Genomic DNA, 24047 nt, shown 5'->3' on the forward strand with positions numbered 1-24047 from the left:
AGTTTGCTCTGCAAGGTGAGTGAGCTCAGCCTTAGAGGAAGGTTGCAGAGCTTCATCTGGAAGGATCTTAGAGTCTTGTAACAATGCCTCAGGAGGTTTTGGGGGCATGTTTATCTGGGAGGAGACCCTTGGGAACTACAATCAATTTATAATCACCACTTAACCCTTACCCAATGCATGTTTTTGAACTGTTGGTGGAAGCTGGAGTTCCCAGAGAGAACCCATGCAGACACAGGGAGAACATGCAGGCTCCATACAGAACGGCCCCAGACTGGATTCAAACCCAGGAACATTCCTGTGGAACTTATTCCTGTGAAGCTGGCAGGTTGAAGACCATTTCATGCCTGACTGGCCTCAAAGGGTTTTTTTTGTTCTCTCGTGCACTTTGAACGGTGGAGAAGTTTGGGGCTGTGGTGCATGTACCTGTATGAAAACTGCTAAATCTGGGTGTTTCTGCCTTTACGTGTCTGAGTACATCACAGAGATATATTGAGCTTCATGATTTCCATCTCTGCATTTTTCTGAGCCGTGTTCGAACTGTGCATTCCTGTTTTAATAAAGCAATAAAGTGAAAGTTCTCCTTTTGTCTGCCAGTGTGGAGGGAACCTCAGAGCTGGACTGAGTTTTCCTAATCCCCGGCATTTAATTTTCTAATGTCTCTAGTGAATCCTTTATTAGATGATTTCAGAACTCTTTGTTGCTGTTGGATGTTAAATTCATGATAATTGAGTTCCAGACGGCAGTGCAACGTTTCGTTTCCCACGCTTTTTGTAGCCACGAACGCTTCAAGCCTTTGTCTTCTGTTTATTGACTCTTCTTCTGCTCCGGGCCCGAGTCTATCAGCGTGCACGCTCTGAGAGTGCTACAATATATTTGGCACCGTGTGTGTGTGAGATCATCTGTTTTCCAGGCAAAAGATGGTTTTTGGTCATAAAGTGGTGTAGAGTCTCCTACCCACAGTCCTCAGGGAGCCCAACCATGTGCTGTAAGAGGCAGAAAAGGTGCAGTTGTCTCATCTTCAGGTTTTCATATGGAGTGTTGTAGCTGCTAAAGTGCAGCTGCCACCAGTTTGGCATCGAGTTGAAACTGAATGACTCTAAAGTGAGGCAGCTGGTTTTATTGGTGTTTTCAACATGACACGCATGTGCAGCCAATATCTGCACCGCCAAAGCGACTGATGCAAACTGCTTCCCACAGCTCAGAGGCGGTGTGGGCCGACACTTTGAACGTGCAGTTTGATTTATTGTGTGCATTCATTTGTGCCTTCACATACACAGATTTTAATGAGAGATAATATATAAAACCTTTGCATTCATTAATTACTATTATCAGCTGTAATGATGAACTGGTATTCCATGAAATAATAATTTAAAAAATCAGCAATAGTGAAAGAGTTAAACAGGTGGAGATTGTAGTCAGAAGGGGCAGGAATGAATGAATGAAAGCCAAAATAAATGAATAGATGAATAAAAACACGAATGAATTGAATAATAAACTAGAAGTATAATAAATAAATAAATAAATATTATAAAATATTATTATTATTATTATTATTATTATTATTATTATTATTATTATTATTATTATTATTATAAAAATAGACAGTTAAGAAAAGTTAAGTTTTATTTATCAGTGAATACAGTGGGGAAAAGAAAAATGACTGATTAATGCAAAAAGAAACGAGATAAAAAAGAATAAAATGAGAATCCATGAATGAATCTAACATGAATGCATTCATCAATGAATGGCTGAGTGGGTTAAAAAAAACAAACAAAAAAAAACCTGAATGGATGGAATCAGAATAAATAACAGCTTGAATGAATAAAGCCAGGAACCAGTTGCTGAATTAACTGACAAAACAAGGAATATCTGAATGAAATGATGAATGAAAACACAGGAAACAAGGAAATAAATAAAACTCCTGCTCGCCTCTTTAACACATTTCCGGTGTTTTCTACTGTAGGACTGCGATAAAGTGACTGGAAGTGAAAATGCTCTGTAGTCATCAGTTCAGTTCTCCATTGTTTTGGTGTCTAAGAAGCCTTTAATTCATGTTTTCATAACCCAACTCACCCTTCCTGCGTCAGACTTTGTTGTCTCACCCATACATGCGACCATGACCATGAGTTTGGTTTGTGGGTGATTACTTAAGCTGCAGGTTTATTAATTAATTATTAATTAATCACGTGAAATCTGTTACATCCTCTGACAAACGGCGGCTGCCACAAAGATTTTATCGAATGTAATCTCTCTGTGTTCATCCAGCTGAAGACACCTTCCTCTCTGCCATCATCAACTACACCAACAGCTCCACAGTTCACTTCAAACTCTCGCCCACGTACGTCCTGTACATGGCCTGCCGCTACGTCCTGTCGCCCACGTACCGGCTCGACATGTCGCCGTCAGAGAGGACGCACAAGGTCATCGCCATCGTCAACAAGATGGTGAGCATGATGGAAGGAGTCATCCAGGTCAGTAATGCGTCTTTTAAAAGTCTTTTCACTGTATTTTTAGAAGCAGTCGAATCAAATCATCGATTAATTTGCACGTTATCTCGTTCTCATGCTCCTCCTGCTTTTTTCGAATATTAGGTGACGCTCAGCGGTGTTCTTACAAAACTACATTTGTAGTTGTTGTAAGCTGTGTGTGTGTGTGTGTGTTTGTGTCGAGCAGTTTTTCTCCACAGTTGTGCTTTCGATTCTGTTTGTCCATCACTCAGTGTTACGTGCTGGAGATGTGAAGCCTGTTATGACTTGACATGGAGCTACTGTTACTTAAAATGTCAAGTTTGATGCCGGTCTTGTAGCTGTTTTTTGTAGGGGAGGGAGGCGGTGCCAAAACAGTAATTTTTAAAGACTTTTTCGAGATCTCCTCCTCTAAATAAAACTGCATAGAGGTATCTGTGTTTAATATTGCGTTAAGACAAACATCTGCAAGAAGTTTTAATAAACATGCTAAAAATGCCTGGTTTTAATTGAAACAGTCTGTATGAAAGAGGATTAAGACTTTCACCATCTGTTAAAACTTTTTGTTAACTCCGGGCCATGCCACGTTAAAAACAGCCAAATTTGAAAAATGGTGGAAATTCTTCCTCGTTTTCCCAGCAACTTCAGTCCCTCAATTTTTTCCGTACAAGAGTTAGACACATGAGATTTTCATATTTAAGCGGGTTTTAAACCAAGCGTCATATCGCAATGTGGGACAGATAGCTGGGCACAACAAGTTGTAGATTATGAAATCGTTTTACCTACAGTTTGATGGCAAGCTGATCTTCTAGTGTGTTCAAATGTTCTGTAAATTGATCACATCAATCAGTTTCATGTCCTAAACAGGGGTGGGGAACTTCAGGCCTCTAGGGCCGGTGTCCTGCAGGTTTTAGATGCATCCTTGAGCCAACACAGCTGATTTAAATGGCTAAATTACCTCCTCAACATGTCTTGAAGTTCTCCAGAGGCCTGGTAATGATTGATTCATGGGTGCTGACCCAGGGTGAGATCTAAAACCTGCAGGCCACCGGCCCTTGAGACCTGGAGTTCCCCATCCCTGTCCTAAAAGGAAGAATAAGAGTGAAAAAACTTTTTCGATCCAGCTCTGTATACTCTATAAAATATTTATAGCATGAAGTTTAGTTAAGCAATGCAAAATCTTAAGTTACTGTACAAAGTCAAAGATAAAAGTGATCCTTGTTGGGCTAGGTGGGAGCACGATGCCACATATGGAGCACAGGATCTTAGGAGGGGAAAAGTAAACACATAAACACCTACATGTTTCTTTTAAAGCCTCCAGTATCCAGTAAAGCCATTACTGCTTTTATTTGTTTAGCCTGCAGCAAGCTATTCATTGTCTTTGGCATGCAGAAAAGTTCTAAAACACAAGCACAGACTCACAAACGCACACACAAGGCTGTAAGACTATTTCAGTCTGTGTGTAGTAGGAGTTCAGCTTTATAGAGTTTCAGGAAAACTATCTTTAGCTACTGACTGAGAGATGTGGGAAGCTTGCTTATAAACTGCGTGTGTGTGTGTGTGTGTGTGTGTGTGTGTGTACGCATGTGTACGTGCATGGGCGTGTTTTCAGTTATCATCTGAACACTAATCACTGCATACGAGACACTAATCCAGCAGATCAGGATATTTTTGGAGCATCTTTGGGATGTTTCTCGCCAATAACAGTGCTTGCACTCTCTAATATTTAATCCTCGTTAGTGTGCGGTTACAACAGTGTGCTTCAAACATTTTTATGCAGCTTTTTTTTTGTAAAATATAAAACATTCTGTTGTATACCTCGTTCAATATTGTAGTGTTTTCTTTAACATTTTTTCTTTTCCAGCTGACCTCCATCACTTCATTTTTATTGAGGATGGCTTTACATTGTAAACCATAATCATCGTGTGTGCCAAAGTGTATCTGTGTGTCACATAGCTGTCCATACTGTAGCCGTTGACGTGTTTTCTCTCTGTCCTGTGAACGTGTCCTCCTCCTCTTCCTCCTCCTCCTCCTCTTCCTCTTCCTTCCATCCAGGAGATTGCTGAAGGGGATCAGGTAGGATAGCACACCATGATACGGCTGCTAAAGACTCGTCTACCTCTCTCTCCCTGGCTCTGACGCTCTCTCTGTGTCTCATTTTCTTGGGGTGGGTGATGTGGGTAAAATGAATTGTGCAGTGCACCTTATTTTCTGTACTCGCTACTGTTCATGTGAGCTGCACAGGTTAACAATGCCAAGAGCTTTGCAACTAAATACTTTCACTGTATTATCCAGTTTTCAGAGCTGTTTTTAAGGAACATATTGCAGAGGAAATAAAACCGAGTCGATCACGTTTGCCATGGTGACAAAATACTACTGGATTATAGTATCGTTCTCACTGTAGGTTGATTTATTACTCCCAATCGCAGTAGAAAAAGTGGTTGTTGTTATTATTATTAGTGTTAGTATTATATTGTAACTATTAAGGAAAGAAAGATAAATAAACAGATAAATACTTCTGTGTTGAATCGACGTAAAGCCTATTTAAGTGACCGACTCGTGGTCAGCGTTTATATGTGTGCATGGTGTGTCTCCGTTGTTGTGCAGTCACTACCAAAACACTAGTTATGGGTGTTTTGATGTTTTTCAAATCTATTCACTGGATTTGAAAAGGGAAGTAGCCAAAAAGTCAAATTAGTTTTGACTTTTTGCTGTTAATTTGTTAGTTTCAGGCAGTTTCCGTAGTGAGGTTTTCTTGTTTCAGTGTCATTTTTATTTAAAAATATTTTGTTTTAGTTTAATTTTATTAATTTAAGAGTTAGTTTTTGGCCTTTTAGTTATCATTGTATGAAATGTATATCAGCGGTAAGATACAGGTATTTCAGGTATTTCAATAAAAATGCTGAACTTTTGGAAAGCGGTTGACTCAGTCTTATAGACAAACAATAGAAAAAACTAAGCATATTTCCTGCTATTATTTTTTCCTAGTTTGTTTTTCCCCAGATCTATTTATAATTTTTATTTTAGTTAATTACATTTTGTTCACACCTATTTTTAGTTTTAATTAACTTAATAACCATGGAGGAGAGTCACAGTCGTTGCGAGCTGCATCAACGTGATGCGTAGTTGTATTTCTAGTGAGGTTTATGGTTACCTACACCATATCACTAACATTATCTGTTAATTTTGCGACAGAGGTTGTCTCGTTGTGAACCTCTGGACTGCTTTAGGACAGCTTCTGTTTTTCAGATTGTTGTTCGTATCACAAAGCTGGAGACAGTGTGCTGCAGTCAACATACATTTTTCTGTAATGCATCACTGTAGGTGGTTCAGTAATCTCATTCTATGTACTAAGGAAACAAATAAGTTGTTATTGCATTGCAAAGCTTCCTCTATATGCATGATGGGTCTTTTTTTTTTTTTTGCTGTGCTACTGCCAGCTGATTTCAGTCTGTGTGCAGGGACGGGAAATGTGAACATTACTTTAACGTTATTGCATGAAAGGCCATGGACACAGTGGTTAAATGCTTAGCTCGGTGATGATCCTTAGCTTGAAAGTTGTTTGGTGTTCGCGGTCGAAGCGAGACCTCCACAGAGTGATGATCAGGATAACAGTGCGCATGGATTTGAAGATCTTTTTGATCGAAGCTCGTATGTTAAATTATTTCTTTACCTGAAACCTCGACTCCAGACCAACTGGGTAAAAAAACACTCATTTTAATCAAGGCGAATCAGATAACATTTAAGCACTGATGACGTAAAATCACATCGCCAACCTCATCAACCCCTCGGCTTTCCTCTATTAATCTCTGCCCCCTACTTCTCTCTCTCCCTGTCCTACTTTCTTCTTCTCTCTCTATGCTTTTTTTTTTTCTTTTTGACCAGCCCTTCATTGTTGCTGCTGCTTCTTTTTCTCCATTCTAACAGAGATGATGTAAAATACCGCCATAATAATGCATCCTACCCACAGCTGGAAAACTAAGCAACAACAGCAACATCAACTTGACTAATTCCATTCAGCTTCCTGGACCTGCCTGGTACTAAAAAACAAACAAACCAAAGAAAAAAACAAAACAAAAACAGAACAAAAACCAAAGCATCCACTTCTCTCCATCATTGCTCAGTCTTTAACTCTGGCATCCATTTTTTTGTTTTGTTTTTTTGTTGTGACCTCACGTCTTGCTTCTTTTACTCGACGGTGTGGATGAGAGACAAGTCGCGTCCCTCTGACCTGCTCCACCTCGTCTGCTTCATTTGTCTGTTTGGATGTTCATTTAACGTGTTCAGGCATCCATCTGTGTTTCATTGTGGATGCACTTGGCTCCATCTCTCATTGTCTGGCTGTTCTGAATGAAGGGTTTTTATCATTATTATTATTATTATTATTATTATTCCTTATTTTGTTCTGTTTTCATTTGTTTTTCAAAGGCGGGGATAGATGAGTGCAACGGACCAAGCTTTGCACAATCCTCCCTCCCTCTCTCTCTCTCTCTGAGCGGTGGGGATTTTAACCAATCAGCTCCTCAGACATCGAGCTTCGTCGTGGTTTAAACTGTGAACTGAGACGGCCGGTGTCTGCCGACCTGATGAATGGGAGAGAAAAGGAGAGGTCACTCTTGTGTAAAACGAAACTATCGAGAGCTCACGACACTTTGTTTGTGTTTACCGATCTGAAAGCGATGACCGCTCTTCTTCTCGACACCCGGTTGGCTTAGAGGGAGGGGTGGGCGAGGCATGAGTCTATCCCTTAAAGTAACAGCTGCTCCTTCTGGCTGCCACTCAAACAGAAACCCCTCTGTCCTCCTCCCTTCTTTTTTTAATTTTTAACTTTTTTTGTTTTGTTTTTAACCCTTGAGTCTCCCCTGGACGTTGCTGCTCTAACAACTTCTACCATATGTTTTTCTTCTTTGTGTGTGGTTGTGATTGGTGGATTACAGAAGCAGAAGAACATTGCGGGAGCACTGGCTTTCTGGATGGCCAATGCCTCCGAGCTACTCAATTTCATCAAACAGGACCGAGACCTGAGTCGCATCACGCTGGACGCCCAGGACATCCTCGCCCATCTGGTCCAGATGGCCTTCAAGTCAGTTTGTGTTTGTGGATGTGGGGACCGTAGGTGTAGATAATAAACAGTGTACAAAAGATATAGCCACTGTGAAGCATCAAACAGTGTTTCTATTGGCATGTCATGACAAATCATGACTACACCCTGGTTCATTCTACTTTGTGACTCTTAACAGAAACTGCAATTTACAAAATGTTCATGATTAATTCACTAAGAGATGAAATAAATACCCCTGAAAGTGTTATACCACAAATACCACAAAAGTGTTTCCTAGGGTCACAGAGGGAGGAAGCTGTTATCTTTTTGTAGCTGCAGGAGTCGCCCAGTGCTTGCCATTAGAAGGAATGCAGGTTAACGGGGTTGATCCAAGTGAGCAGTGCATTACTAACTTTGTCCTAAAAAACAAATGACTGCATCCAGTTAATGACGTTGCCCCTGTCAAAGTGAGGCCAGGATGATGATGATAGACTTAAATGTGTACATGCAAAATAAACAGAGCTAGAATCTACCTCAAATTTAAGTTCAGTTTTATTAATATAGCGCCAAAAGACAACAACAGTCACCTCAAGGTGCTTTATATTATAAAGACAAGACCCACGATCATAGAGAGAAACCCCAACGATCATACAACCCCCTGTGAGCATGCACTGTCTTTTATATGCAGTTCAAAGTGTCCATCCAATAATGTAATGAAACCCTTATTAAAGTAACTTGTTAATATAAAATGGCTGTTAAAAAAGATAGGCTTGCAATTTTATTTCTGTGTAAATTATATTCACTGCCAGTTGGCAGTAATGTAAACTTCTCACTTGCTGTAGAAGCATTATGGAAAATATATGAACACAATGACAATCCACATTTAAATTTCTGAAAGCCTCTGAAAGTGTAAAATAAGTTCAGATGGTGACCTTTGATGTGAACACTGTTGAATGATGTTGCAACAAACTGTATTGTGTTGCTGCAGGTACCTGGTCCACTGTCTCCAGGCCGATCTGAACAACTACATGCCTGCCTTCCTCGATGACCCCGAGGAGCATAATCCACAGAGACCAAAGATCGGTAATGTGCAAACACACAACCACAAGAAGCAACCAAGACTGCTCATGACTAACAGCATCAACTCTGAATTAATTTTGGTGTATAGCCCGTTAAAATGAAGACACGTCCACATGTTAATCGTATGTCATTATAGGTTTTGCTGGAGTTTTCACCATTTTATGTTAAAATGATTTCCCACTTGACATCTAGAAATTGTTTGCATTAATTTTCTCAGGTTCCTTTGGACTTTTTGAGACTGGGAAGATTATATTAGAAAATCTGAAAAAACCCCATTATTTTACTTCCTAATGGTCTGTCAGGTGTCTTGTTTTGTTTTTTTAAACATGCTTTGGACCTGTCTCTCTTATTTGAGATCTACTTTTCTGCAGAGTCGGTAGCTGCAGTGCCACCTTAAACTCCAAGAATTTTATTTTTTATCAAAACTCTCTGAAGTCAAGAATTTATACAAACATGGAACCCAAGATTGTTCAGCAGATTTCAGAAACTGGGAGGAAAGCCTAAGTTGAACTCTGTAGCTATTGCTGCACACAGTATTTGTTTGCTTACAGGCCTGGTTTTAATAACCTGATCATATAGCTCCTGGAAACTGTCCATATACTTAACTCACATTTCATGTGGAGGATCATTGCGGGTTGAAAATTCCACAGTTTTCAAGTCAGACGGTGTTGCATCAGGTGAGGAGTGAAACCGGGAGGCGCTTGTCTTTTTTTCTGTACAATGTTGTACATATGTACTGAAAGTTTTCTTCCCAAAATTATGGAACGCCAGGACTGCCATAATGAATTAATTAAATACACCATTAAATAATTAATTAAATGTGGCAATAATTAATTAAAATTGGAAATAATTAATTAAAATGGGAAATAATTAATTAATTAATTTTATTTTTACACATTTAAATAATTAATTATTGACACATTTAACTAATTATTTATTTATTTCACATTTTAATTTAATTAAATTATTATTTATTTATTATTATTTAATTATTTAATGGTGTATTTAATTAATTCATTATGGCAGTCCTGGTGTTCCATACAAAATAACACAACCTTCAATCACAAACTCCTCCACTTGTCAGATTTGGCTTCCTGTAAGTTCATTAAGACGATTATAATCAAGCTGGAAGATTGTATTTCTTTTATTTTAACACTGGAAGAAGTGCGCCTATCACAGAGGCAAAAGTACATGTAACTGGATTTCTACTGAGTGATTTTAAAAAACATGCCTCACACCCTTCAGAGAACCTTGAACAGGATATAAGACACAGAGGGGAAGATTTTCTCTCACATCCTGGTTTCTCTTTTCAGAGGACGTCCTGCACACACTGACGGGGGCGATGTCATTACTGCGGCGGTGTCGGGTCAACGCCGCTCTCACCATCCAGCTTTTCTCGCAGCTCTTCCACTTCATCAACATGTGGCTGTTCAACAAGCTGGTGACAGATACCGGCTCAGGGCTGTGCTGTCACTACTGGGGCGCCATCCTCCGGCAGCAGCTGAGCCACATCGAGGCCTGGGCTGAGAAGCAGGGTCTGGAGCTCGCTGCTGACTGCCACCTCAGCCGAATCGTGCAGGTAAGACCGTAAACAGTAGGAGAATATGTACAGGGATGTGTGCACATGGTCGCTAAAACTGATTTTAGAGACATTTTCCTCAGTTGTGTCAGTCACACTAATTGGTTTGTTGCATCTTTTTAAAACATCTCCATTTCAGACTTTTCACACAGGGTTTTGAAAAGATAAAAAAAAAAAAATATAATGATATGTTCGACTGATTTGTTGGTTGTGTCTGAAGTTGTCCAAAATTACAGATAAATGAAAGTGTATTTTTCACAGAGAATCACAATTTTACTTTGAAATGTGCCTGAAATATTTATATGAACATATGCTTTTAGATTTTTTCTATATATATATATATATATATATATATATTTATATTTATTCTATATTTTGATAACTGTTTTGTAGTACCCATTTTCTGTTTTTAGGGAATTACGCAGACCTCTCAAAGTACCTACTATTACAGAGTAGCTCCTTTGGGAGAATAAGAGGATCTTGAAGTGACAACTCCCAGAAAGTTGATTCTGTTTATCTGAACTTTGCTTTTTCGGTCACAGAAATGTTTTGTTGCTCATCCAAGTGACGACTACTGTCTCAGGTGACTGCAGGTTTCCCCAGTCTAATAAATGGTACATTTGCATAATGATTGAAACCAGCACAACTGACTAAGAATGGGCCATTTTTTGCTACGACACCAGGGATTCCCAGAAAGTGGGTTGTGATGTTACTGCAGCAAGAAGTCAGAAAGAAGCCATTTGTAATAAAAAAAGAAGAAGAAACTGAACTGAAAAAAATCTCAATGTGATTTTAAAAATAACAGGTTTTCCTTCAGTTTCTGACCTATTCTTGACCCTGAACTGTGCTCTATTTAGTCAGAGCACAGATGTGGCCATCAGCTAAAGCTGTTAATGGAGAACCAATGTGAACAAAATTAAGATTAAAATGAGTCAGTGAATCCACATAGAAGGAATCGTTTCCTTTTGTGCGGTGGGCAGAGTTGGGATTGAAGGTTTGGGTGGGCTGCAGAAGGTTTTCAGGATCTCTAAATTGGCTGCGGCAGTCTGAAGTTGTGGAGTAGATGTTGACTACACTGCAGCAATGCAGAGAGAAAATGAAGAAGCTGAAACAAGAAATTAAGAGACCACAACAAGACGTGGAGTTGGACTACCAACCGCTGACTGGCTATTACATCACTACAATCCCTTTTAGCAGCATGAATGCAACCATGAAAAAATGCTTTGAAGGTTTGCAGTTTCTGGAGGATCTCTTCTTGCCCAGAAAGAAACTTGTATAAGCCTCTGTTATAGTAAACCAGAAAAGAAAAATCGTAAAGAGGCAAAAACTCCAAACCCCTGCTCAGGTGCTTCTCTGGGACTCAGCTTCATCAGCTCCGACTGACTCTGGCAAAACAAGCAAACAACCCAACAGCTGTCATCAGATTCTTATTACTGTCTCACAATACTCGCCTCGCCTACAGCCAACCAGTCAACACAACCGCGGAAGTCTCTCATTTTGCGTGCTTGCAGATAACGTTGCGACCATGTGTGGCCACTCTGTTTACATTCAAAACAATAAGAATGTCTTTGATTTACAACACATGTGTTTGTGTCCCCTTCCAGGCCACCACCCTGCTGACCATGGATAAATACTCCATGCAGGATGTGCAGACCATCAATAACACTTGCTTCAAGCTCAACTCCCTGCAGCTTCACGCCCTGATGACCAACTACCACTGTGCCCCCGATGAGCCGTATATCCCGCCTGTAAGACAAATGACGTCTTTAAACCTGTGCAGCGTTTTTATTAGATTAAATTGGATGAAACGGGAGTTATTAAAGTCAAACTGATTTGTAGAAACTATTTAAGCTCCAAACCAGAGGTTAGGTTGCCTGATGCGTGTGCTCTGCTGGTTTGTGTGTGTTTAGGAGCTGATAGACCACGTGGTGGCAGTGGCGGAAAACACAGCAGATGAGCTGGCGAGGAGTGACGGCAGAGAGGTTCAGCTCGAGGAGGATCCAGACCTCCAGCTGCCCTTTCTCCTTCCTGAGGACGGCTACTCCTGCGACGTGGTGCGCAGCCTCCCCAATGGCCTGCAGGACTTCCTGGAGCCTCTCCTGCAAAGAGGTAAAAAGTCAAACTATATGTGAATAAGGAATGAAGTCATATTGGAAATATATGAATGAAAGCTTTCAAATAGGTTTATGTTTTATGAGAATGTAAATGACTTTGGTTGAGTATGAGAAGATGATTTTTCCCAGGGTTTTTAATTTGTTTTTATTGTCATTGTTTTAAATAAAACCCTGTGTACTTAAAGGAAAACAAACATTAATTGAATTATGTTTCATAACTGTGTGTTAGTCCTGCTATTCTGAGTTTTATGCCCTCTGTTTTTAAAGCTACGAGACGTACAGCGAGTTTAAAGATGTTATGTTGGGATTTAAGCATCTTAGAATAACCAGTTAATTCATAAAATAAAGCAGACCAAACAAAAAGCATCAGTAGCTGCTGCTTAAAAATAAGTTTGGTTGCTTTATATGCTGTATTGCTACACTTGACAATTAATGTTTTTTTATTGTCATGATTTCAGAAAAGCTGCTCTGAAACAAAGGTTATGATCGCTCTACTATCAGTGACATTATTTCTGTGTGTGTCTGTTTCCTCTGGTAGGTTTTTGTAGGTTAACGCCACATCCACGTTCGCCTGGCACCTGGACCGTCCACTTCGAAGGAGCTGACTGCGACAGTCACTTCTCTGCTGCCGACAACTCTGAAATGGTACGACGTTCAGTCACTCTCTCGCCACACTGTGCGTGCGTTTATTTATAGAGTTGTGTGTCAGTGCAGTGGGGCATCCTGGGTAAAGTCGGTGCCACAGAGGAGACTTCGCAGGTTTAGTAATGCTGACTCACAGAGACTGAAGTCTAAAGTAAGTCTGACAGCTAAGACAGCAGAAAACAAGACTAAAACTCTTGGAGCCACAAAGTGGCCGCAGGGTCTTTGATGGCTGCAGAGTAACTTTGGGACACTGTTCTTTTTTCAGCATTTACATTTTCATGCTGCGCTGTTGCTTTGAGTGGATGATCTTCACTTAGATCACATCCAGTTTGCTCTGTATGCTGCACAGACACGTATTCATATTGGCAATAACGATGAGCTGCTCTTTGATACAAATATCTAATCGGCCGATCACATGGCAGCAACTCAGTGCATTTAAGCATGTCAACATGGTCAGGATGACTTGCTGAAGCTCAGACTGAGCCTCAGAGTGGGGAAGAAAGGTGATTTAAGCAGATTTGAGCGTGACCTGGTTGTTGGTGCCAGACAGCCTGGTCAGAGTATTTCAGACTCTGCTGGGATTTTCCCACATGACCATCTCTGGGGTTTACAGAGAATGATGTAAAAAAGCAGAAATATCCAGTGAGCAACACTTCTCTGGATAAAATCGACTTTGAATGCACAAGACATTAAACCTTGAAGGAGAAGATCACACTGGGTGCCCCTCCTGTCAGGTAAGAGCAGGGAACTGATTCTATAGTTCATAAAAAATGGACAGTAAGAGATTGAAAAATCATTGCTGGTCTGATAAGTCTCAATTTCTACTCTGACATTCAGATGATGGGGTCAGAATTTGGCCTAAGCAACATGAAAGCATGGATCCATCCTGCTTTGAATCAGCATTTCAGACTGGTGGTGTCGTGGTGTCAGAGAGGTTTTCTTAGGACTCTTCGCACCAATTAGTACTAATTGAGCATCGTTTAAACACCACCGCTGACCATGGCCTCAGTGGTACCCATCTTCTGCTGATTCCTTGAACATGACAGTAAGTTGTCTGTACTCATTTGGCCTCCGAAATCACCAGATCTCAATCCAGTAGAGCACCTTTGGGATGTGATGGAACATGAGATTTGTAGCATGGATGTTTTCCAACAAATCTGCAGCAACTGTGTTGTTGCTCTTGTGTCATTATGGACCCAAATCTCTGAGAATGTTTCCAATATGCCAGTTCTAAAGACAAAAGTGGTTCCTGTAAGGCAAAAATACTAATGTGGCTCGTGTATACATTTTAATATTTCAGCTGTATTAATAAACTTCATCTGTATGTTTCTTTTTAAAGACAAAAATGACAATAAGTAGAGGGTTTCACAGAGTTTGTACAAGAGATTCAGGGTAGCTGAGACTAGCAGCCAAAAAAAGGTAAAATTCCTGTGCAGAAACTGAGCTGTAGACAATTTGACGGCACGACTGACATAGTTTGACTATTTTTAGACACGTTTAAACCTGGAGGCTGCTTTGATTTGAGTCCAGAGGTGTGTGTGTGTGTGTGTGTGTGTGTGTGTGTGTGTGTGAGACTGTGTCTGTGTGTGGTCTCTCAATCTGAATGCAGAGATTACAGTGACTTCAGAAGGATCTATTTACTTTTCATAAGACACACACCAAGACAAACGCACACACAATTTAATCAACACTAATCACGCTGCTGAAGTTGGGGAGCCCAGAGCAGTAAATGAGAGACTTCTTTTACTTACACACACACACACACACACACACACACACACACACACACACACACACACACACACACACACAGCCACTTCCTCTGTAATTGGTCTGTTTATCCCTACTCTACTATTTCATGACTGTAGTCTCGACAGGCGTCTCACACAACACGCGCGCGCGGACACACACACACAGTGATTAATGGTGTGTGTTCAGGCAGACTGGTGGGTCGAGCTCTGCCTTGTCTACAGTTCTTAAGCGATCATTACAAGAGCAGCTCTGCTCTGCAACCACTTTAGTGTGAAAGATGTGATATTGTTTGCTTTTATATGTATAAATGTATAAACTGGGTGCTGTGGAATAGTCTGATACTAAATTACAAGTGGAATAAGGAGACCCTGCAGTGATGTTTGAGCCCCAGTATGAAAAATGACAGAATATTGAGCTTTATTCAGTTAACGTTCAGTAACAGTTGCCTCGGGGTGCTTTATGCCGTTATGTAAAGACTGAAATGTCATTAAGAAGTCTCACCTGTGTGCAGCACTTGGTAACTGTGGGAAGAAAAACTCCCTTTTAACAGGAAGAGACTTACGTCAGAACCAGGCCTCAGGGAGAGGTGGCAGTTTACCGTGACTGGTTAGGAAGTGAAGAGAAAGAGAAAAGGATGGAAGACTCCAAAGATATGTAATGAGCTGTGCCGCCTGAGTATGTAATGTCTAATTAGGTTTAAATCGTTGCGACCAGCTTTGAAGTCGGCTTTATGTGTTTATCGGATTTGAGGTGCGGCTCTAAAGTTTTTCCTAAGAGCTTAAAGTCATTAACCTCGTTTGTTTGTCTGATGGATAAACATGGGTATCAATTAAGTTTAATTAATTTACTTGTATTCAGTACAGCGGCGTGTCACACACAGCCTAATTGTGGGCCTGATAATAACCTGTACAGGGCTTGAATTCCTCTGGACCCAAATCAAAGCATCTTCCAGGATTAATTCCTGTGGAAATATCCGCACGGAATTACAGCAATCTAATAATGTTTGGGCCACTGTTGCATTAGTGTGGAACAGCTGGCCAGCTGCAGTCGCTCTCTGCAACGCTACAGGACGTTTTGCTAGCATACACAGAGTGGCTACAAAGGTGTGAACTTGAAGTCGTGAGACAATGACTGCTGGCTAAAAAAAATTTAAATCCACTTCAACTGATGAGGAGAAAGCTGAACACCAAACACGGCGGCATTCCCAGTGAACTTATCGTTAACAGCGTTAGTCTTCAGGATCCAGATGTGTAACAATAACATTATTAGGGTGGAGCAGCAGTTCAGAGATTCAGACTAACTAGCTAATTTATAATGATGAGACCTTGGCTTTTGTAATACACATACATAGATATGACAAAGAACAGGGACAGGAGACATAAATTACAGCAGTGACGGAAGGTGAGATTAGAATAGGACAACAGAAAACCTTTAGCTAAGCTAACAAATATTATATCCCCTTAAGTGCTTCTCAGAGAAGCATTTAATTTAATAAAAAAAAACATGAAGTTCAAACTTTGCTAAACACCTCTCTGAAGCATCCTGATTAGGAAGTAAAGGTTCCTCCTGAAAACACATTTAATGAGTCTGTTCTTTCACTTTACAGATCGGGGTAGCTCTATAAAGGCAAGAAATCTTCACAAGTAAAGTTTTTGGAAGTAAACAGCAGCAGTATTTCATGATTATGATAAAAACAATGTGTCTTTTTCTAAAAAAAAATCAATTAAAAACCCATAAAATATAATCTGTAATTGATTCATTCATTTTCATTTACAGACATACTTTTCCGTTTATGGAAAGAAGAAATTAGTGACTTCACAAACTGACTTGGGTTGTATTAGAAAGATTAGAATTGGAAGCTTTTATTGATATTATATAATGTACAATGAAATTGGAGCGCAGCAACAACTTAAGACACAATGAAGAATAAACATTTGATCATTTATACAGTAAATACAAAAAGTACTAGGTATAAAAATTGCTACATATACTAAAGTATATAAAAAGTACTAATGGTTAATAAGGTTAGGTAGTCGGGTAACAAATGGTGAGAGTATCCCAAGTATTACACAGTGATTTACCAATAATCTAATAACCTAATAAGTCAGGTGAGTAAATTTTGTACTCGGCCTTAATTATTGCACATCCAGAGAAGAGGTGTTGAGGTTTGGAAAGAAGCTCTTCCTGAGTCTGTGTGTCCTTGATTTGCCAGAGGGCAACAAGTCAAACAGATGAAGGCCAGGATGTGAGGGTCCTTCAAATATGTCTGACCCTGCTGAAGCAGGAGGAGGGAGGTTTACAGGTCCTGTATGGAGGACAGAGCGCAGCCAGCGATCTCCTGAGCCGTGGCTCTGTTTCTTCCTCCTCAGCACTCTCAGGAAGTGAGGTTGTCTCTGTACCTTTGTAATAACCATTGACAGCCCAGGTGTTCAGAAAGTACCCAGGAATCTGGAACCTTCTCCACACACTGATCATTGATGTAGGGCCACGTCTGCATCAGTGAAGTCGAAGAGGGTTTTTTATTTTTTGTTTGTTTGTTTGTTTCAGGGTGTTCTTTGTCAGGTTGTACCTCAGATCTGAACTGTTTCTCTTTATAAACTCAAAGCAGAAAGTTGAATTGGTTTTCTAATAGAAGCCTGATTGAGTGGTATGTAGCTGTAATTTTAGTGTACGAGTTGTTCTCTTGACTTGTGGTTGTTGTTTTGTTTGTTTCTGGGTGTTCCTGCAGTTTGAAGCGCCAGTCAGCGACATGCAGGACAACACCACCAAACAAAAATAGACAATATGATGCAGGCATATTTTTGTATGAGTGTGACATGAGCTTTTGGAGTATCCTTTGTCAGAATATTTTTTCATCATGTGGGAAACCTCGATAGCTCTCTCTTTCTTTGTTTCTCCCTCTTTCCCCACCCAGTCACCCAGCCCTGCTCAAATGAGCCCTGCTGTGTGTGTGTGTGTGTGTGTGTGTGTGTGTGTGTGTGTGTGGGTAGCCATGAAGTGGTTTTCATTCTTGACTTGGTTCCAGCGACCACAGGTTCCTCTGCGGTCTTCCCCTTTTCCCCTTTATCCCTCCTTCATGCCTTCCCTCCCTTTTCTCATCCCTCCCTCTTTTTTCTTCTTTTTTTTTTAACTCTGCATTCTCTCACTATTCTCCTACATGTTTCAGACGAAGGGAACACGCTAAAGGAGAGTTGAGCTTTCCTCAGGCCTTTTTCCTCACGTTCGCTCACAGTGAGAGGTGACATCCTTGCTTACAGTTTGTCCTTCCTGTCCATCTCTCTTTTCAGCCAATGAGGAAAGAGCCGGAGGTTGTCACAGTAACCCTGAAGAAGCACAACGGCATGGGCCTCAGCATCGTGGCCGCCAAGGTAGGAAATGTCACCTGGAAGTGTGTTAAAGAGTGAAAGTCAAACTTTGGCAGCTCTGAGATGTTTTCAGTTTGTCGAGATTTATTTATTATTTAAAATTTTGCAGGAAACTTTTCCTAAAAAATGAAATCTAACACTAAAAAGTAAACGACTGGCATGCATTTGACAGGAAACCCCAAAATAACTTGGATGTTTTTATCGTGTGTGTGTGTGTGTGTGTGTGTGTGTGTGTGTGTGTGAGTGAGAGGCTGAGCGACACACTGCTGACAGAACAGGCTGCTGTTTAAAATAGACTCCTTTCACTGTTGAGTCTGACGCAGCGCAGAGACTAAACAGCAACACTACAAAGAAACTTCTGGATGAGCCCGGGACAAAAACGTGCTGTGTGCAGTTTGCTGATTTAAGGGAGGGGATGTGGGGCTGTGCGGTGGGGGCTAATTTAACTGTAGATCATTGTCTGTCCGTGTGTTTGTGTTACCGCACCTCTGATGTGTGGACGAAAGTACGAAAGTCTGCAGATGTCTGTGTAAGATGCAATTTTGGCTTACATACATACAATAGTATTAACCTAATAATCCAACAAAAGTTACATGAACAGGAGGTTTATACACTTAATTTGTTGCATCCGAACACCACCTCAGTGGATTTGAAATGAAACAGTCGATATGTAGTTTGAAGTTTTAGATGTTCAGCTTTAATTCAAGTGGCCTGACAAAAATTTTGCATCAACTGTTTAGGAATTAAAGCCATTTTCATACCTTGTCCCCCATTTTCACAAGACCAAAAGTGATTGGACGATTGGACAATTGACCATGTCGCAGCCATAAAGAAATTCCAATTTCCAAGCTAGTTTTTTTTGGTATATTTACTTTATTTTAAAGTGTTTTGTAACATTAATCTGTGTTAATTTTGTGCTTTGTGAGTTTGCCCTGCTGTAAATCTCTCGTGCAGTCATAAAGTGCGAGCAATTGTTGTAAATCAGTGTGTGTAAATCACCTGACATGCTCAAGTCAGTCAGGTAAACAGAGTGTGAGGCAGGAGTTTTGACATTGCATTGTGTAGTTGTTTTACACGAGACAGTGATAGGATTAGATAACCAGGACTTCATATGGAGAGGTTTTGTTTTGTAGCTGTTAAGTCATTTCATTTTTGTCGTCGGATTGCATGCAAACTACTTTTGGGAAAGCACGAATCAGAAACTTCCGAAGTGTAAAAGAAGGTCCGAAGGTTGCTGCTGCAGACTGATAAGCAGTTTCATGTGCAGGTGAGGCTTGTTCCCTCATTATTTTACAACAAATGGCGCAGGCATAAAATCTGAAGTTGAATCCAAGTGTTGAATTTGTATTGTACAGCCTTGTAATTTTTTAGATAAGGACCAATGAGATGCTGGTGTGTCACAAGACTTAAAAACCAAAATAAACCTTTCAGAGAGTTGGCAAAAACGTCAGGAGTGGCCAAACAATCAGCAAACTGGTTTATTGTTTGAAGAAGGATTGCAGCGACCAGCTCAGCAACACCAAAAGACCTGAAAAACTACAGTGTCATTGGTGTTTATTGATAACGTAACTACTGATAGAAGCAGCAAGATGAATTGAAGTGTATAGTACTACTTTCCCAAAATGATCAGATTGAGCTTCACAATTCAAAATGATAATGGCCCAAAGCACACTGTTAAACCAACACAAGCCAATTTTAAAGCAAAGGCAGATACCTGATTTTAACCCAACAGTACATCTATTTCACTGGCAGAAGATATCAAGAGGTGAAACACAGCTTTTGGTGATGTTCATGGGCTCTAGACACAGTCACTGACCGCAAAGGGTTTTCATCCAACTGTTTAAAAACTATCCTTATATTTATTTTATCACATATTGATTGTTTTGATTTCTAGTTTTGCAAAGAGGCAAAAACTACAAAAAATATGTTGTTGTCTAACAAATTATGGACCTAACTGTACCTGGGACGCCCTCCAAGAAATGTGGAGGTCCATTTTGGTAGAGAAAATGAATGTGGCTTGGATACCAGCTCAGTATGGATGTAATAAACATGCTTTGTCTCCAAGTTTTGAGTTACTCATTTTGGCCACTGCCACCTTATTGCTAATGCCCAGATACTGATTCTGTAGATTCTTGCTTGTTAGTGCCAATTAACAGAAAATACTAAACTTTTGTGGACTGTTGATCCACACAGTGGGCCACAAAATTTGACAGACTTTCAAATTTGTCACAATTCATTATTTGATTGTTGTAAACATGTTCGTTTCAGCTCTGAGGCGTAGTATTTTAACATGACACATTTACATTAACACTGGAGGAACTGCAGCCGCAGAGGCTGCTGTTTAGTAAAATGTCATGAATGTGACACCGAGCTACTTCAGATGAACTGAAAATCAAACAAAAAAGCTTCTAAATGCAAAACATTTCATTCAAGTCAAGGAAAAACACTGTTGCACAACTTAGAAGTTGAAACCAGCGAAGGTTTGGCTTTTCTGCCAGAATAAAAACAATTAAAATGTTATGTCTGCTTTCAAAATAGTTTATATAAACTCACCGCACATCAACGTGTAACGTGGAGTATATTCAACTGACATCATCTTCCAGTCTAGTCATGTCTCCACTGGTTCCCTCTAATTTTACATGTCACAGTGATCATCAGGCGACTCATCCTGAGTGTTTCATAGCAACAAGAAAGAGCTTCGCTACCCTGTATCTTTCCTAATGTTAGTAAGAAACCAACTCACCGGCTCTCTTTCTCGAATGTAAAAAGTTTTTTGGCTTTTTTTGAGCTGCAAGCCAAACATGAAGGGGTACACAGCATGTACCTCAGAGCCCCCCACAGTGCCCGACATGGCTTTGATTATAATTTAAAATGGCAAAGAGAAGTGAGACACAGTTGGGTGTCCAGTTTGACTAACAAATTTCCTTCAGGGGCCACCCTTAGCTTTCAGGCCAGACAGTTACATAATTCTACATTAAGGCCGTTCCATCACCAAGATTTCCCTTTAACTTGGTTCCTTGGTGTACTGTAGCTTATCTTATACAGAACAGCAGTATCAAACCAGTATACATCCATGCAAGAGGATATGAGTAGATAAGATTACTACATTTTGCTCTCTGTACAAAACATAATGATTTTCTTTCTTTCTTTCTTTCTTTCTTTCTTTTGATTGGAGCAAGTTTCCTGCTTAAGGCGAGAGCTTTCCTGTGTGTGTGCAGTCTGACGCTGCATGTCTGTGTGGATGGGAAGAGTGGGAAGGAAGGATGTACTGAGGAAACCTCCTTGCTCTGTTTATTTTCAGAGCTGTGTGGATGTTTGAGAAAGTGGCAGAGAAGTGTGTGTGTGGGATGGGAAAGGCAGGTAGAGTGAATTTTGTCAAACAGATGCCTAAATTCTCAGTAAACTGGGCTGAGCTCTGTCCTATTATATAACTGTGTGTGTGCGTGTGTGGTATTTGCCTGGTGGAGCTGCAGCAGCGCTCCACCTCAGTCCGACCAGCTGGCGTCCCAGCCGACACTTCACCTCTGGACCGCTCTCTGAATTTGCTGTTTCTTAACAAACACTCTGCAATTAGGACGCCGTGGAGGAATTTTGGAGCTCTTGGGAACATTTGAGGAATTTACTGCAACACACACTGGACTGTTGGGCAACTTTTAAAAATTATATTGCTTTTTTTATTATAACACTTTTTCTATATTAAGATTTTTTTCTTTTTCCCAGTCAAACCTTTGAGAATGAAGAGCAGAAAGATTCCTGCACGTCTTTGCTTACCTTACAGGAACTTTTTTACCCCGCATTTCTGTCCGTAAACAGTGATTTTAGAAGTTCAGCTCAATGGATTACGCTCAGTCTGTGTAATTGCTGGGAGGTTTTAGACTTGTCGGTTCATGTTAGCAGGTTGAATCGTTCTCTGGGATTTAAAAAAAAGAAAAAAAAAAGAAGAAAGAAAAGGAAAAAACAGGTGTGTGCAGTTGGTGCGGGTGTGTGTGTCCTCCGCTGTGGATGTCCCCAGTGTGAACTGGTCTGGCTAACAAGCAGCTGCAACATGTGGTTTTCTGTGGTGGGCAGGAAAGACCAGGTAACTGCTCTTTTTATATCATTTGTGTCCTTTAAAGGCAAAGAGACTGTTTCCATCTGCTCTCTTTGATGTTATTATAAATTTAAAAAAAACCAAAGGTTTGAAATGTGGTCTGTAGGTTTGCATCCATGTAAACCTGATTAAGACTGTGTCGCGTTTCATGTACGATAGACTCGCTCTGCTAAAATGCTGACCTTATTGGGGTTTTTCCTGGCTCAAATCTCACTGTTTGATATACAAAAAAAAACAAATTATAGGTGTACTTAAGTAAATTAAATACCATATTATGTACGTGAGGGAGGAAGTTTTCCTTTTGTGCTGGTAACAATCTTTTAGATGGACATTTAGTGTTTATTTAGAAGCAGTGTGCTTGTGAAGCAGCTGGTTGAATATTCCTGGATTTATCGAGTGCAATGGCCTGTTGGTCCATCACTCTTGACCGTTTGCTGTCAGTGCCGTTCTGTCAGTGGTTAAACAAAAAACCCTGGTGTTTTTAATAGAAGGGGAAAAGAAAAGGGTAAAGTGCTCTTCAGCCAGATTTAAATTTGTGGCCTGATTTAAAATATAAATTCTAAAAGAAGACTCCTTAATCAGAAATTTCCATAAATTTAAAATATTTTATTACACTTGAAGAATTTTGGGGGCTTTGACAATTCAGCTCAGTTTAAATGTTAGATAAGAATTCTGGTGTAAAATGGGAATATTAGCTCATAAAATCCGTATGTCGAATCAGTAATTGCTGTATTTGAACTCTCAACCTTTACATGTTGGTCATGTTGTTGGAGCCCTTTGTCTCTGTGGAACAAACGTGTGGAGAGCAGATTAGCATCCTTAAAAATACTACATCAGTCAAACCCACACACGTGTGTTTTATTGTATTGTGTTTGTCTTCCCTCCGGGCAGCTCCCAGCTGGCGTTGAGGAAACACTCGCTCCCCTCCGCCTCTTCGCCCTCCTCTCGTTGTCCGTTGGTGTGTTTACTCCTTTATCATCGAAAGAAAGGAACAGAACATCCTCTCTGTACAGATTTAAAAACACCAAATAATGTTTGTGTTGTGTCGTAATTGAGGATTTCCAGAGACAGGACAGTGTTTGATACAGGAGAGCTAGTGTGCTCTCATTGGCAACTTTTGGCCGTCACTCATACCTTCTTCTGAAAGGGGCGGAGCCTGCAGCTGTTCCACTTCAGTCTAAAAGTTCAGACACTCAGACAGTTAATATTGGGGCTCAAAACCCGAGGCGTGATTCAAAAAATGTGTGGTAATTTGGATGGAAACTTGAAATATACATTCTGGAGACGTGTGAGACTAACATTAAAAACTAACATTTAAGCTCATGCCGATGATACGTTGTTATCCCTACATTACTAGGAAACTAATTTATAAATATTTTTTTTCTTTCAAATGTTTTGCCTTTTGTGTACACTTGCAGCCAGACAGGGAATAGAAGTTTAAACAGTTAAGTTTGGCACTTGAACCAGAGTTACGCGGCTTGAGAAATGAGCTATAAACTGAAAAGAAGGAGAATTGAGTCTGTTTCTGGAGTGTTTGAAGCTTTAGTTGTGTGTGTTTGTTTGTTAGCCGATAGAAGCGTATTGGAAGTGGAACAATGGCATGAGAGCGTCCCCCCTCTAAGGGCTGGAACAATGAAAGGATGTACCGCACGCACACACACATGCATTCGCTTTCCTGTTGGGCAGGAGGTGTTTACGAGGTGTGGAAGGAGAGCGTTTGTTCACCTTGGCGCTCGTTATGAAGTCTGTGTAGTCACATTTTGGCACATCTGTGTGGGGAAAAACTGAGGCATGCTTGTAAAAGGCTAGGGCTTTTTCATTGTTTGTTTTTTACTTACTTTGTTTACATTTTTGTAGTTTTGGTCTTATTTCAGGATTTTGCTTTTTTTAAATTTGAATTGCATTTATTTCTAGTG

At 40.2% G+C, this 24047-nt stretch overlaps 1 protein-coding gene across 1 annotated transcript in view; it reads left to right on the forward strand.

Annotated features, from left to right (window-relative positions):
- afdna (afadin, adherens junction formation factor a) overlaps positions 1-24047 on the forward strand; it is a 114906-nt gene that overhangs the window by 58680 nt on the left and 32179 nt on the right. Inside the window, 8 exon segments of the mRNA XM_025899205.1 lie at positions 2266-2471; positions 7403-7548; positions 8495-8589; positions 9900-10165; positions 11770-11913; positions 12076-12274; positions 12818-12924; positions 17964-18044. Of these exon segments, the coding sequence (XP_025754990.1) occupies positions 2266-2471; positions 7403-7548; positions 8495-8589; positions 9900-10165; positions 11770-11913; positions 12076-12274; positions 12818-12924; positions 17964-18044 (1244 nt within the window).

This window comes from Oreochromis niloticus, linkage group LG15, assembly GCF_001858045.2.
Source record: "Oreochromis niloticus isolate F11D_XX linkage group LG15, O_niloticus_UMD_NMBU, whole genome shotgun sequence".
In the NCBI taxonomy this organism is placed as follows: Eukaryota; Metazoa; Chordata; class Actinopteri; order Cichliformes; family Cichlidae; genus Oreochromis; species Oreochromis niloticus.